Below are 16,681 nucleotides of genomic sequence, written 5' to 3'. Positions count from 1 at the left end.
CTGTTATAAGCACTTAATCTGTTTATTCTTAGCTCTCACTATTTTGTTTCCCCAGAGCTAAGCACACTCGCTAAGCTTATGGTTTAGCATGCTTGAATGAATAAGCATATGTATTTGGACTACACTTTTTAATCAGACAATTTTGTTCCTGTAATTTTAATCATTTCAAGGAAGAATTAAAAAGTTATTTCTAATGCTAGATTGTTGCTCTAAATTAAGTTTGCTTTTCTCATAGGTTCAAGTAAAAAAACAGCTGAGAGAAACAAAAAACAGGAAAAATGAAAACTCATTTGAGAAACAGTTCTCCTGTCATGAAAATTCTAAAAGCTGTATAAGGTTAGTGATTAACTTTAGAAGTGGAATGCAAACGAGTGGAACTGAAGTTAACTAGTACCAAAAGGGTATTTAAAAAAAATGAAGTGGGGTTTAAATGTGTTTAATCATTTATTCAAAAGCACACCCTTGATAATTTAAGGAGGGACTAGCTGAAATCTGAGAATCTAATTTGAGCTATACTTGGTTTTTGGTGAAGAACTGGTTCTGGCCGGGCATAGTGGCTCACTCCTGTAATCCCAGTGCTTTGGGAGGCTAAGGTGAGAGGATCACATGAGACCAGGAGTTTGGTACCAGCCTGGGGAACATAGTGAGGACCGTCCTCTCCTCCTCTGTCTCTACTAAAAAATAACACAAAATAAAAATAATTAAAAGAATTTGTTCTTTTAGGTTTATTTCTGAATCTGTTTTAGACCAAACCTTTTGTAAAATAAAATGTTCAGCAATGTCAAATTTGTGAATGCTGGCCAGCTGTGGTGGCTCACACCTGTAAGGCCAGCACTTTGGGAGGCTGAAGTGGGAGGATCGCTTGAGCTCAGGAGTTCAAGACCAGCCTAGACAACATAATGAGACCCTGTCTCTACTAAAAATTTACAGATTAGCTGGGCATGGTGACACATGACTGCAGTCCCAGCTACTCAGGAAATTGAGGCAGGGGGATATCTTGAACCCAAGAATCTGAGGCTGCAGTGAGCTATGATCACACCAGTACACTCCAGCCTGAGCAACAGAGCAAGACTCTGTCTCAAAAACAAACCAAAATTCTGAATGCTTACCCTCATTGTTGTACTTAATCACATACCAATATTAAACACCTAATAGATAAGCATTGGTGCTCATACCACACTGTAAATAGCACTGACCAAGTTATTTTTTTTTTTTTTTTTTTTTTTGAGACGGAGTCTCGCTCTGTTGCCCAGGCTGGAGTGCTGTGGCACTATCTCGGCTCACTGCAAACTCCGCCTCCCGGGTTTACGCCATTCTCCTGCCTCAGCCTCCCGAGTAGCTGGGACTACAGGCGCCCGCCACCTCGCCCGGCTAATTTTTTTTGTATTTTTAGTAAAGACGGGGTTTCATTGTGTTAGCCAGGATGGTCTCGATCTCCTGACCTCGTGATCCGCCCGTCTCGGCCTCCCAAAGTGCTGGGATTACAGGCTTGAGCCACCGCGCCCGGCCGACAGCGCTGACCAAGTTATTTATGGACAAAAAGTAGAGACTACCTAATGGTATAGCACAACATTCTTCATCAATTATAATTTAAACTGCTTATTAACCTTCACATATTGCTTTCCTGTGTTGCAGCAGGCACTTGCTATCTGCTATAACAAGTGTTTATGTTAAAACATTTGTATATATATATGTTTTTTTTTTTCTGGCTGCTATTAAAACCATTGCCTGTTTTAACATAAATGCCTAGAAATGCAGTGTTGAGTACTTGAGTTTAATAGGTGTTTAACACATTTTTGAACTAAATTGAATATGAGTAGTACACTGGAAATTAATGCTTAAAATAACTTGTTCTAATACATTTGAAACATAAGCTCATTTTGATCTGAAATGTGTTTAGAGCTGTCCAAAAGTTGAATTTTTAAGTCAACATGTTGTCACACTCATAATTAAATATATGATTCATTAGTACTTTTCATCAGAATACTAATTTCTTAAAAGAGTAAGTTTATTTAGTTCCCAAAACAGTTGGCAATAGTCACTGAGGTTTATTGAACCTATGACTAATTTATAACACTGTAGCTCCTTAGATGTTAACTTTTGGGTAGTTATGGTATTCTTTAAGAATGTGAAGAATGATTCAGATCCCTTCTGCTAGAAGAATACACATTTACAGACGTAAAACTTTGTATATGATTTCAGGGTATTCACGGAATACCCACTCCAAGAGTTTACCCATGAGCCCCAAAGTTAGTAACTGCATTAGACCAAATTTTATAATTATTTCTGAAAAATACTTATCAGCTTTGGTTCTTGTATTAGTACACTTTTCCCAGGCGTAGTGAAGAAATGCCTTTTGGTAGAAATACTTTAATTCTTGGTACAACTCATATCACTGGCTGTGACAATATCATAGATGTGCATTTTTTTTTGTTTGTTTGCTCCCTCAAAATTACCCAATTCTCTTGGCTCTTACCAAGAGTGTAGTGGTCATCACAAAATGACCTATAAGGCTCACAGTTCTTATTTTAGTCTAACATAGCAAAAGTCGTCCCCATATTTAACTGCTTTTTCTCAGAGATTCGTCGTAAGGAAATAACAGCTGCAACATTAATAATTTGCCTTTGCCCACCAAGGCTTAGCTTAACAATTTTTCCCAAGGTGGAAAATCTCTGTCAGCTGTTGGATATTTACATTATACTCTTTTGGAGTCTTGGATGTTTTTAGTAGTCCTGTCATTCAGTCTTCTGTTTACTGGATGCTTGGTCTTCCAACATGCAGACAAACTCCATTCAATTTTCCTCTCCCTTCCAAAGCAATAAAACCCTGGGACCTCTCTCTTTCTGATACTTTTTACCAGTTCCAAAGAAGGCACTACAGTGGTATTTTGTTTCTTGGTAGTGAACCTCCATTTTAAGTCATTGTAGAGAATGGTAACTAAGTGAGGAGTGGAACTAATTATGCTTTCTTTGCTAAAATTTCCTAATGGTCTTTTTAAAAAATGTAATATCTGCTTACCTCTACTCTGCATGGCTCTGTAGCCAGTCAGTCATGATCAGCCAATAAGATTATTGTTTAAAGACTGAGATGAGGCTAGACGTGGTGGCTCATGCATGTAATCCCAGCACTTTGGGAGGCTGAGGCAGGAGAATCGCTTGAAATGAGGGATTTGAGACCAGCCTGGGCAACGTAGTGAGACCTCATGTCTAGTTAAAAAAAAAAAAAAAAAAAAAAGAATAAAAAATATACTAGCAAGGCATGGTAGCTTACACCTGTAAGCCCAGCACTTAGGGAGGCCAAGGCGGGAGGATCACTTGAGCCCAGGAGTTCAAGAATAGCCTCAGGAACAAAGGGAAACTCTCTGCAAAAATAGAAAAAAATAACTTGACAAGGTGGTGCATGCCTGTAGTCCCAGCTACTCAGGAGGCTGAGCTGGGAGGATTGCTTCCGCCCAGGAGGTCAAGAGTGCAGTGAGCCGTGATTGCACCACACCAGTCCAGCCTGGGTGTCAGCAAAATCTGGTCTTCAAAAAAAAAAAAGACTGAGATAATACAACTCAATAGTTATTGAAACCTAACTTGACATTCTAATATCTCATGGGAGTCTGTGAGAATATCCTTAAACCATTTACCAGATTTCAGCATAATTACTAAAATCAGTGCATAATAGATTTCGTTTTGATGGAGGAGAATGAGTTGAAAATAAGTGGGCAAAATGACAGTTTTTTTTCTTAATTCTTTCCTGTCTTTATTAATGTTTACAGAAGAAAAGCCATCATAAGAGAAGATCTATTAAGTGCAAAAGTTTGTGATTTGAAGTTGATACATAGTAAGTGACTTTTTGCCTGTGTATTCTACCTTTTTTGTTGTTTTTTAATTTAATGGTTGTGCCAGAGTTCTCATCAGTAACATCTTGGGCTGGAAAATAGTCCTCAGAGGTCTGTACATTGTGTTAAATCCTACATAAATTTTGTTTTCATGGAGCCATTTATACTGTTTTCTGCCCTTTTTTTCTTCTTGCTCCTCTTAAAAGGTAGGGGTGTGTGTGTGTGTGTGTGTGTGTGTGGAGAAAAGAGTGTTTCACAATTTTTTGGTGTTGACCAGCTCATATTGTGGCCTTATTCCACCCATTAGTGCAGAAGTCCGTAGGGGAGATGAGATTAAATACCTTGTGGGCCAGTAACTGTAAGCAGTAGCAAAGGAAGACTGTGACAGCAAGAAAGTAATTCACAGTTCCCGAAGGAAATTGTAGTTTGGCCTCTAGCCTTACTTTTAATTTGAAACTTAAAAATAAAGCATCTCTAACATGTTTATCTACATGAGCAGTTAAATATTCCTGTCTTCTGTTTTTGTCTGGTACATGATTTTCTAATATACAGGAAGGCTTTGCACCAGAGCCTGCATAAAAATGACAACATTCATAGTTCTTTGTGATTCCTCCTTGGGGATTCAGGCTGTTTATTCTGTCCCAGAGAACATCTAACTATGGTCTGTTTGTAAGCAAGGAGGTGGGCATTTATTTTCCAGACTAAGTCACAGTGAATTTCCGCTTACAGCTAGAACTAGTGAATTAGTGAGCTGTGAAAGAATTAATTGTTTTAAAAAGTGAATAACTTCATTTTTTATGCATTATGAATACCAAGTTTTGTTGGTTTTTTGTTGGTTTTATTTTTGATTAGAATTAATATGATCCCTCAGGTTAGATTTATAGATTAACAAACGTTCTACCTTTGAAATTTTACTATTAAAGTGAAATTGAAATGAAAGTTGTTTTGATCTCTGGACTTTTGTGGTTGAAAAGGCATTTTTCTTTTGTCAGCTTTAGATATGAAAACAGTCTTTGCTTTTCTATGTCATTGTTGTAGATTAGCATTCTTTTTTTTATGAATAGCATTCGCTTGCCAGTTCTAAGACCCAAAATAAAATTTGCTGCAGAGGAAGATTAAATGATGTTACAGATTTTCTCTAGATAATTTGGCCCACTAAATTATGCTAGTCTTAGTTTTAAGACCACTGCCCACTGTAATTTTCTTAAAGTATGTATCTCTTGCCTGGGCTCATTTTTAGAAGGTGAAATATAGGAAAATCTTAAATTCCATATGCTTCAACATAGTAAAGGTCATTTATAAGCATCTATGATTAATTCTGATTTGAGATTTTGTTTTACTGTTTAGAATGTGGAATATTAGATTGGATAGCTATTTTAAAATGATAGTGAGGAAAAAAACCATTTCTGCCAGAAGGTTAACATTGTCTAAGGCCTGTAACTCAATGCTGTATCTACTTAAGATGCCTGTAGTCATTTGTTTGGTTTAGGATAGGCAGAAATACTGATTATACTTTGAGTGGATAATACAAGAGTGCTGATGCTGAGGTAATTATGAGCAAATGTCTTCACTGATCAACCTGGACTGATTTGAAGGGAACTGGGTATAGTAGTTACCCCTTGTCCATGGGTGGTATGTTCCAAGTTGATGCCTGAAACTACAGATAGTACCTAATTCTGTGTATATTATGTTTTTTCCTATATGTACATTCCCATGATAAAGTTTTATTTATAAATTAGGTGGTGGAAAGATTAACAATAATGAATAATAATGTAGAACAATTATAACAATATACTGTAATAAAAGGTGAATGTGGGCTATCTCTCAAAATATCTTACTGTACTTACTCTTCTTGTGATGAAGGTAGAGTGACACAAGATTTCATCATGTTATTCAGGATGGTGTACAATTTAAAACTTAGAAATTGTTTATATCTGGAATTTTCCATTTAATATTTTTGGGCTGCAGTTGACCACAGGTAACTGAAACTGCAGAAAGAGAAACCGTGAATAAGGGGGGACCACTGTACTCATTGATTATCCAATTAGTTATTAATACTTTTGCTATGATGTTACTTTTTACTGGGTAAATTTGATAAGTCTAACATGGTCAGTTTTTCTTCCTGTATTGAAATAGATTATTTATTGGATGAAGTAGCTTATATTTAGGTATTACATTTGATGAAAATTGTTCAGGTTTAAATTCTAGATTCATATTCAGTACATACTCAGTATTGGATGTTCATACTCGGAGAAGCAAAAGGGAATTGAGATTACTCATACATTCAACAAATACCTAACTGTACTGAGCACAGTGACTCTTAGGGGTATAGTAGTGAACAAAAACAACAGAGTGCTTGCCAATGAGATCTCATAGACAAACAAAAATATAAATATATATAAAACAGGTGGTAATAAATGCTTTAAAGAGAATAAAGCTGGGTAAAAGGTTAAAGGGTGATGACATTGTGGAGATGACCGTTTATTTAAAGTGTTAGGGAAACCCTCTTGAATAAAGATATATTTGAGCAGTGACCTTCAAGAAGTAAGAATTTAAGCCATGAAGATATCTCAGGGAAGATTGTTCGGGGCAAGGGAACAGCAAGTGTAAAAGCCTGAGACAGGAATATTCTTGGAATGTCTCCAAAGAATAGCAAGGAGGTTATTGTGGCTAGAATGACTGAATTAGGTCGATGGAGGAGAAACAGTAAAACATAAGGGGAGATCATTTAGGGCCAGTGTGAGCTAGGGAGTGTTTTCAGGAGTAATATGATCTGGTACATTTTTAAAGGATTACTCTGGCTGTGAAGGCCACAAATTATAGTGGCTTGGGCCAGGAAGATATTAGTGGATGAGAAGTGGTTCAATTCTGTATGTACCATTGATCTTTGAACAACACAAGAGTTAGGTCAAAAATCAGTGTATAACTTTTGACTCCCTCAGAACTTGACTAATAGCCTACTGTTGACTGGAAACCTTACAGATAAAACATAAACTGTTGATAAACACATTTTATATGTTACATGTATTATATACAGTATTCTTACAATAAAGTAAGCTAGTGAAAGAATGTTTTTAAGAAATCATAAGGAGGAGAAAATATATTTACTGTTCATTGAGCGGAAGTGGATCATCATAAAGGTCTTTATCCTTGTTGTCTTCACATTGAGTGGGCCAAGGAAGAGAAGGGGTTGATCTTGCTGTCTTGGATGGCAATGGCAGAAAAGGTGGAAGGGGAGGCAGAAGAGGCAAGCACACTCAGTGTAACTTTTACTGAAAAACATTCATGAATAAGCAGACCATTGGAGTTCAAACACATGTTGTTCGAGGGTCAACTACATCGTACTTGAAAGATGAAGCTAACAGGATTCATTGATGGATTGGATATAGGCTACAAGAAAGAAGGAAGTCAGGGTTGACTTACAAGGTCTTGACCTAAGGAACTGGTAAAATAGGAGTTGCCAGCTACTGAGATGGGGAAGGCTGGTGGGAGAACGTCTGGGAGGGTATAATGAAGAATTATCTTTTGGAAGTAGAATGGTGGTGATTTATAGGGAGATGTTTGTCAAGGGATTCAGAGGTTCAGTTATGCAAGATGAATAAATTCTGGATATTTAATGTATAGATGTACAGCAATGTGGATATAATTAACAGTGGTGTATTGTACACTTGAAATTCGCCGACCCAGTAGATCTTGTGTTCTCACTACAAGAAAAAGGGAGAATGGTAACTGTGAGGGGATGCATATGTTTAGTTTTTGTGATTATTTTCACAATGTGTACATACATCAGAACATTAAGTAGTATACCTTAAATATATACAATTTTTGTCAATTGTACCTCAGTAAAGATGAGGGGCAAATTCGTTTTTCGATAAGTAAGGTGTCTACGACCATAGAGATGCTCTGAAGAAATTGGATGTTTACATTTCATGTACAAATAAGATCTATTCATCTTCATGTTATTTTAATGAACAGTTTTTGTTGATATATATGTTTATTTATGCTTGACTCCTCAGTTAAATTGATGGTTTCTTCCAGTTGTCATTTCTTTTCTCACTCTTGAGTTCAGGCAGAATGTTTAAGATTATGATGATCAGAAATAAGACTGAGGCAACATGGTGAAACTCACCTCTACAAAAAATACAAAAATTAGCCAAGTGTGGTGATACACACCTGTAGTCCCAGCTACTTGGGAGGCTGAGGTGGGAGGACCACCTGAGCCTGGGGAAGTTGAGGCTTCAGGTGAGTCATGATTATGCCACCGCACTCCGGTGTGGGTGCCAGAGTAAGACCCTTTCTCAAAAAAATAAATAAATAAAAGGAAATGAGACTGAAAAGGAAGATTGCTATGCAGGTAGACACAAAAGTTTTTTTTCATTGAGATACAATGCGGTGAAACTGTTGTAGAAAAACTAACCTGGTTAAAGTATTCCAAAAGGATGGGAAGCCAAGTATCTGTTAGAAAGTTCCTAAAGATGTCAAAAGAGAAGGTTAATAAACTAACTCTGTTTTCTGAGATTGCGTATTAACAGCATTTTGTAAAGTCTTTTTTAAAAGGCTAAATGTCTTGTGCAAGATCACATTGCTAATAATTGGAGCCACCAGAATTTGATCCAGTCTTCTGACTCCATATCCAATGCCACTTTCTACTACAAAATAATACTAAAGCATGATATTGTTAGTGTTACCGACCTTAATTAAGCCTCTCACTTTATGGTTGTCTGCAACCTTTGTAACTTAAATTATTGGCATTCTGATGGATCTTGTTTGGATGTACTTTCAAGCTCAAAAATAATTTTTAATGTAAAATTAGCTCTCTTTGATTTTGATAACAGAATGTCTGCTTGCCACTTATCAGTTAACTGTAATTTTTTGTTCCTTCAGGCTAAAGGTCATAAATCATAGCTGTAAGATTAGAACTTTTAAGAGTTTTCACCTTTAATTTGGACATTTTTTTTGTTTCAAATATTTCCTTTAATTTTCACATTTCTTATAAGGTTTCTTCGACAGTATTTATTAACAAATGGACTAATTAGAAGACCAAGAGAACCTGTAAGTGTAACTTGGAATTATTGCAAAGTTTAGGGGCAGAAATGAGCCTGTCATGCAACAGAAAAGACAGCTTGTATCCTTAAATGTTGACATTTGATGACTAAGCAAGGAACCAAGAGACAAAGTCAAGGTGAAGGTAGAGTTAGTGAGGGATTGTGCAAATTGAATACATCTTTGTTTGCCCAGTTACACTGAACAGAAACCATGATATAGCCTAAGGATAATTTAAATTTCTTTTAATAAAAGAACTACTTGAGAAACTATTGTCTGTCTCTTTATCTAGGATTGATTGGTTAGATTTTAGAAGCAACTCTGCTTAGCCTAGCTTCTTTTTTTGGTTTCTTATTTATTTACATATATTTTTTGAGATGGAGTTTTGGTCTTGTTGCCCAGGCTAGAGTGCAATGGCACGATCTTGGCTCACTGCAACCTCTGCCCCTGAGTTCAGACAATTCTTCTGTCTCAGCCTCCCAAGTAGCTTGGATTACAGGTATGCACCACCATGCCCAGCTACTTTTGTATTTTTAGTAGAGATGGGGTTTCACCATGTTGGTCAGGCTAGTCTAACTCCTGACCTCAGATGATCTGCTGGTCTCGGCCTCCAAAAGTGCTCAGATTACAGGCGTGAGCCACTGCACCTGGCCAAACTTCTTTAATTTCTTCAAGTTTTGTGAAGCAGGATGGGACTGTTCTTTAAACATAGGTGTGTGACTTTCTATCTGAAGTCATTTGTTATACAGTAATCAAACTAATGAGTAGAGCTTATGAAGTTGTGAATTCTTATATCTTGATTAGAAATTATTATAGCCTATAAATATAGTATATTAGTTAAAACTTCAGCAGGTCTAATAGATGGTTTTACTGGAAGTCAAGCCCCTTGAGTTTTGTACAGTTTTTTTACCATTAAAACACCTGTGACTTTAGTAAAATTATATAAACTGTCTAGTTTTCTCATATAATGAAGATGATGTTGCCACACTAGAGGTATTGCGAAAGGTTAGACAGCAAACCTATTAGCAAATTTGTTGAGGAAATACCACTTTCTTCTGTCATACTAGGTAACTGAATTACACCTTTTTGTTTTTAATCTCCTTTATATTCACTTTGTTTCTTGGAATGAACATTAATCTTTGGTTTGGGATAGTAGTTTATAATTGATATAGTTTACAGAAGGATCTCCCTTTCAGGCATTTCTTAATGTAGTATTTCTTTAAGTACATACTAGATCCATCTAAGTATATCTTTATTAAACTTTGGAATCAATTAATCAAACTTTAATTGGATACCTGCCAAGTACTGAGTTCTAAGCTCTGAGCCTTTATTATACTTGTTTATATTGTACAAAAGGATGTTTTAATGAAACATCCTTTGGGATTAGTGTTTCATGAAACATGTTTGGGGATATGCTGAATTAAAATAAATGAAACAAACTTCTAGTTAAGCATAGCAGATTGAGTACTTGTTTAATGCTCTGATCCCTCTCATCCCAAATCTCTACTAAAATGACAATAAAGGAATGAAAGAAAAGTGTGGGTGTTTTTGTTTTTTTTTTTTTTTTTGAGATGGGGTATCGCTCTTGTCACCCAGGCTGGAGTGCTGTGGCGCCATCTTGACTCACTGCAACCTCTGCCTCCCGGGTTCAAGCGATTCTCCTGCCTCAGCCTCCTGAGTAGCTGGGATTACAGGTGCCCGCCACCATGCCTGGCTAATTTTGATATTTTTAGTAGAGCAGGGTTTCACCATGTTGGCCAGGCTGGTCTCGAACTCCTGACCTCAGGTGATCCACCAACCTTGGCCTCCCAGAATGCCGGGATTACAGGCGTGAGCCGCGGCGCCTGGCTGGAAAGAAAAGTTTTAAGCCACAAAGTTTAAGCCACAAAGACAAGAAAGCTGGAGAGGAGGGGATAGCACATAAGTGTCCACAAAATAGTAAAATGGTATGAAGGGGATGGTAAATTGTCTTAGCAGAAAGCTGATACACAGACATTTCACGAGGAGAATGGAGTTAAGAATCTCAAGACAGTTCACATACCATCGAACCTTAGAAAGTTGAGTTTGAAGGCCTCCATTATCTGTGAAGGCAGAGATATGGGGTGGTTGCAGAAAACAGAATTGATTAAAAATTTTTAGATCCTGAAGATTCCTGGCTGAACAGGGTAGAACAAGGGGACTATGCAATGAAAGACTGGAGATTTTTACTCTCTAAAATGAGTATTTGAACCAGATTTAAACTTTAGCATAAATGATGGTACAGCAAACAACAGAGAGGGAAATTAAGTCAAATGGTGAGGCTTCTAGTCCTCTACCCAAGATCATTTTTCAAAGCACTGGCAATCTTTATTATTATTATTTTCCAAAGTAGGAGATAAGGGGCATCTTTTGGAAAACTGACTTGCCCAAAAGAAAAGACTTAAAGATAATGTCATTTGAGAGTCTCCCAATGAAATAACCAGATGTCTGCTTGATCACCCTACAGTGAAACAGCTGAAAGGCTCTGACCACCCATCTACATAATTTTCAATCAATATTTTAGTGTCCCACCAACAATCAAGGATCTCCAGATATTTGAGGGAAATCAATATAATAAAGATGAAAACAGATACAAAAGGAACCTGATGGGACAGACCCATTGCTGGAAAATAGGGAATAACTTTAAAAAATTTAATATCTTCAAAGCCTGAAAGAAGGGATGTTTTATCAATGATTTAAGAAAAATAATATTTAAGAAAAACCTTTTAGAAGTTAAAAATATTACAGCAAAAATATGAAAATTCAACAGGAGTAGAAGATAAGCTCATAAGTCTCAGAAAGTAGTACTTAAAGTCAAAGAGATGATAGGATATTCATTTAAGTGATTCAATATCAAATAATAAAATTTCAGAAAGGAAAAATGCAAAAATTTATTTTTTAAAAAGTAATACAAAGGGAATTTTTCTGTAATAGTAGAGCACAGGTGTCCAGATATGAAGAAATAATACCCTAGTAAATGAAAAAATAATTATACCAGGTACTTCATAAAGTTCTAGAAGTCTGAGGATGACAAGAGAGAGAGAATAAAAAAAGACCACATAGAGGACTGGGGTTGCACAGTGTCATCAACAATAGTTGGAGCAGTGAAGCAATGCCTTGAAAACTCTAGGGAAAATGATTACTAACCCAGAAAATTCTGTAACCTATCAAACTATCCATCATGTATTAACTCAGAATTCCCACCCTTTTCCACTTCTGCTGGAGGATGTATATACTTCACTAAATGAGATAGTAAATGGAAGAACAGTGTGAGATTCAGAAAATGAGTTCCAACTCAGGAAAAGATAAAGAGGACAAAGAGGATTATTAGGATAATGACAAAGGACAATCCCAGAATGACTATTGAACAGCAGTTTTGAGAGTTACCAGTTCATATTGGACCAGGACAAAGAAAGAGTTTTGCAAGGAGAGTGGGGAACAGACTTCATGGATGAGTTGTTGTAACTGAGTGTATTAAACTCAGATTTATACTTTTGTTGTGGTTAGCTAAATTAATGGTGGATAATAAGGAAGAAAAGGAAAAGAAAAAACAAAGCCATTATTAACCCTAGGAAAATATCTGAAGCCAGCTAGGCGCAGTGGCTCACGCCTGTGATCCCAGCACTTTGGGAGGCGGAGGTGGGTGGATCACCTGAGGTCAGGAGTTCAAGACCAGCCTGACCAATATGTTGAAACCCCATCTCTACTAAAAATACCAAAATTAGCCAGGCGTGGTGGTATGCGCCTATAGTCCCAGCTACTCAGGAGGCCGAGACAGGAGAATTGCTTGAACCCAGGAGGCAGAGGTTGCAGTGAGCTGAGATTGTGCCACTGCACTCCAGCCTGGCCGACAAAGCGAGACTCTGTCTCAAAAAAAAAAAAAAAAAAAAAAAAAAAAAAAAGAGTAGTATAACGATGTTATTTAGAAATAAAGAAGTAAATGTTAGAAGAAACAGCCAAAAGATTTGATGAGTGCTTTGGGGAAGTGGAAATCAAGAGCGGGTATTTCCATAATTTTTCTTTATAAATTTGGAAGTACTGTTTGACACCTTAAAGTATGTACATGCATTACTTTGATAAAAACTAAATGAAAAGGTGTATCACTGCCCTCCAAAAACAGACAAGTAGGGTGGATTTGTGAAACGATCTTCAGGAAACCACAATTTAGACAAATTCACCAGTATTGAATACTTTGAGGGATTGTCATTGAAGCTGCTCAGTAATTATCTGAGAATTACCCAGAAATACGTGAAATAGCTTTTGGACTGGATTTTCCCATGTAGCATTGCCCACAGAAAACTAACAGTTCTTTCAGTAGAGAGCGTTTTATCTAATGAAGGCTTTCTGAGATAGGTTTCCAAGTGAAAGAATGCTGTGTAAACACTACATACTCATTAAGTGTTGAGTGAATGCAACCTGAAACAAAACAACTCAGCATCCTTAGGGCATAAAAGACACTATGTAGGTATAGCACAGCAATTCTATGTCTAGCTGAAGGAACATGGTTATTTCTAAGAGTGTATCTATGTACCTACCACACGTTTTTACTTCTTGCCTCATAAGCAATTTTAAAAATCAGCGTATCATCTTTTAGATACAGATTTTTAGATACAGATTTTCAAAGGGGTAAGGCAGTAAGTTCCAGAACTCAGCCTGTTCGCCTGCCACTAACATTGAAATTACATTTGTTACAATAGTTCTGAGAGGGACTTGTGCAAAACCAAACAGCTGTTATATAATAACTAAAAAGGAAATTAGTATGCTATTAAGTAGAAAGTAGGCTATTACCAACTGGACTAACAGAAGTAAAACAAAATATATATGATCTTGCAGTGCAGGAAACAAGCCTCGTAGTTAGTGTGATTTATTTTGAACTACGTCAATAGGCCCTTTGTGAGGCAAGCAAGGGGGAAAATTAAAAGGCAGTTGTCATATGCACTGTAGACAGGTCGTAAGCAGTGAAGCCACCAACATTGTTGTAACAAAAAGCAGTTTCAGACAACACGTCTGCTTTTCCCTCTTAGTATAAAATTTGAAGGAAAGAACACACCTGAAGTGGCTGCCAGTGGCTAAATGGTAATCTATGGTTAACAAGAGTTGATGGCCCCAGGCCCCCTAGTCAGCCTGTACTTGAGATAGCTACCTGTTTTCTAGATGATAGCTGGATAAGAAATGTTAAGTGCATTATTGATATTAAATAGCTTGACTTCTTGTGTATACCTTTTGTTACAAGATAGTTTAAGTTTGCATAAGGTGGCAGAAAATGATTAGAATTTTAACTCACATGTTGTAAACATAGCAGGTTTTACATACTTCACCCAGTTTTCTCTATTGTGGCCTTTTATATTTTACTTGTATTTGTAGCTTAACAAGATAAGATGAAATCGGCATTTGGGAAAATTGTGTAAAAAATGTGTATTATTTGAAATGCAGCTTTTCTACATATTTCAACCCTTGGCAGTATACTGGTATCAGTGCTGGTTTATAGCCTTTTTAATAAAAATTAATACAAGGTAACCAAGTCCTTTTATGTCTTTGTACAGGAAACTCTTTATACAGTGAAACAGGAGGAGAGAAAAATGCAGCAATAAAGATAAATAAGGTTTGTTGAAACCAAGAAAAATCTTTTTCTTAAATAATAACACTTTAGGGTTATTTAGTCCATAAATAACCAGTGCTTCAGGTATATCAAAATATTTAAGTATAACTATTATTTACCTATTAGAGATATTTTTATTTGTGGTTTCACTAACTACTTTTTACTTTTCTAGCCTCAGAGATCAAATTGGAGTACAAATCAGTGCTTCAGAAATTTTTTCTGCAATATGTTTTCTTCTGTTAGTCACCCTGGAGAATCTTCCTTTACCTCCTATAGAGCTTATTGGTTAGTATTTTCTACTTTTAATTTATGCTGTTTATACTCGATGTTTAATTATTAACTTTGCTAGAAATTTAAACTCTAGGCCCAATAAAATCTGAAAGGCCCACCTTGGTTTTTTTGCTTTAGTTTTTTTCTTTTTTTTTTTTTTTTAATTTTTGGAATGTAAAGTAGCTCTAGCCAAGAGAAAACCTGTTAATTTGGGGAGCTTCTCTATTGTGCAATGATTGCCTATGCCAGTGTGCTTTGTTTTCATTAATAAGTTGTTCTATATAAGCTCTATATATGATAGAGAAGTAGGTTATTTATTAGATTGTGGGGATGTTACCTAAAGAAGAACCCTTTTAGAGCTGATCCATTCATCTTTGAATCCTAGTGACAGGCATGTAGATACAAGGTTGATATTTATGGAATTTGCAGATTAAATTGAGGCTTTAAAATCACGTATAGTTAGTTGAGCCAGCAGCACATAATAAGATTGTGTGATTTAATTTTAGAGCTTGGCAAGGTACCAAAATATCTAAGTAGGCTTTTGAAAAGCTGAACTATGCCCATTTTTGGTTGCAGTCATCTTACCCTCCTTTATTTTCTTCTTTTGTCTTAGGCTTAGTTTCAAGTAGGAAACCATTGCACCTAGAATTTCTTTCTTTCAATAATGAGGATATTACTCTGACTTGACTTTATTTAAAAAATTATGTGACTTAAGATAGAAATTCAAGTGTTATTTTTAACAAATAAATACAATTCTAATTTGCGATATAAAAATTGTACTTATTTTAGGAATGAGTTTATTTTGAAAGTGTTTAAATAGAAAAAAGCTCACATTCTGGTAAGTGTGATTCATAATGCTAGGTACAAAAACAGCTGCTATTCTTTGTACGACCTAATTGTTTTTTTGAACCTAAAATTGTGAGATTCTGATGAAGGTCTAAAATTTATCTTTTAGTACAGAATTTATAGAAGCCAGTGAAATCAGTACATTGATTAGGCAGAAGAGACATGAACTGGAATTGTCATGGTTTCCTGATACATTTCCTGGAATTGGAAGGTAAAAATAAAATATTATTTACTCAGATGTTTACATGCTAACGTGAACAAGATAGCATTAGTACTTAAATACAGGGGTACCTTATTCAGTTGTTATTTTCCTAAGGAAGTTTTGTGCAAATTAAACTTTGGTGTTTCAAATGCCCAACAAAGATTGTTACATAAAGGACCCCTTAGAAAGTAAAGAACCCTTAATTTATCTGTTTAACAAGTATAGCTGTGTATATGCTAGATTTATTTAAAAGGGAGAGAACCTGAATATTAAGATTTATTATTAGTAATACATCTGTCACCATTCCTGTACTGTTCTCCTGTTCTAGTCTTACCTGTATGCTGTCAGCTGAATCACACTTTTACCATATTCCTCTCCTCAAAAATGTTCTTCTAAATAACTATTTGATCAAGTGCCTACTCTACCCCGACACTCATGACTTTCTGTAATCTCGTTTTTTATTTCTTAGTTTAGTCCTGAAGCTACTAAGATGGTGCTAGATATGTAATATATACTTAAATCAAGCTCCTAAGTTAAGATTAGGGTCGCTGCCTGAGTGTTATGTTAATTCCTATAACATATTATGACTTTATTTTATATGTCACTATAATATAGTTCTGTATAAGGCATTCACCCTCTAGGAATGATGGCAGAACATAATAGAAGTCAAATGAAGAAGTCCAGATGTATGTACTATGAAACCCTTCCTTATAGTTACATATTTTTATACATGTACAAGTTACATTTTTTTTCTCCATGCTTCTCTTCTCTTACTCCAGAATCTCACCTTATACTGAAACAGATAGTCTTTTGTTAGGAGACCTAAATGAGTAAGAAAAAAAAAAGCTGAGAAGTGGTTTGGGTTTGAATGGAGAAA

At 36.0% G+C, this 16,681-nt stretch overlaps 1 protein-coding gene across 4 annotated transcripts in view; it reads left to right on the top strand.

The window, feature by feature from the left end:
- The window catches only part of SCAF11 (SR-related CTD associated factor 11), a 77,472-nt gene that overhangs the window by 47,512 nt on the left and 13,279 nt on the right, over positions 1-16,681 (top strand). For all 4 annotated transcript variants that reach the window (XM_045365103.2, XM_045365104.2, XM_015430804.3 and 1 more), the window contains 5 exons: positions 236-336; positions 3,764-3,828; positions 14,431-14,489; positions 14,659-14,771; positions 15,712-15,813. In XM_045365103.2, coding sequence (XP_045221038.1) covers positions 236-336; positions 3,764-3,828; positions 14,431-14,489; positions 14,659-14,771; positions 15,712-15,813 — 440 coding nt within the window. The remainder of the gene's footprint in view (positions 1-235; positions 337-3,763; positions 3,829-14,430; positions 14,490-14,658; positions 14,772-15,711; positions 15,814-16,681) is intronic.

This window comes from Macaca fascicularis, chromosome 11 (genome assembly GCF_037993035.2).
Source record: "Macaca fascicularis isolate 582-1 chromosome 11, T2T-MFA8v1.1".
In the NCBI taxonomy this organism is placed as follows: domain Eukaryota; kingdom Metazoa; phylum Chordata; class Mammalia; order Primates; family Cercopithecidae; genus Macaca; species Macaca fascicularis.
The sequence above is the reverse complement of the archived record's forward strand: the minus strand, read 5'-3'. Positions and strand labels throughout refer to the sequence as shown.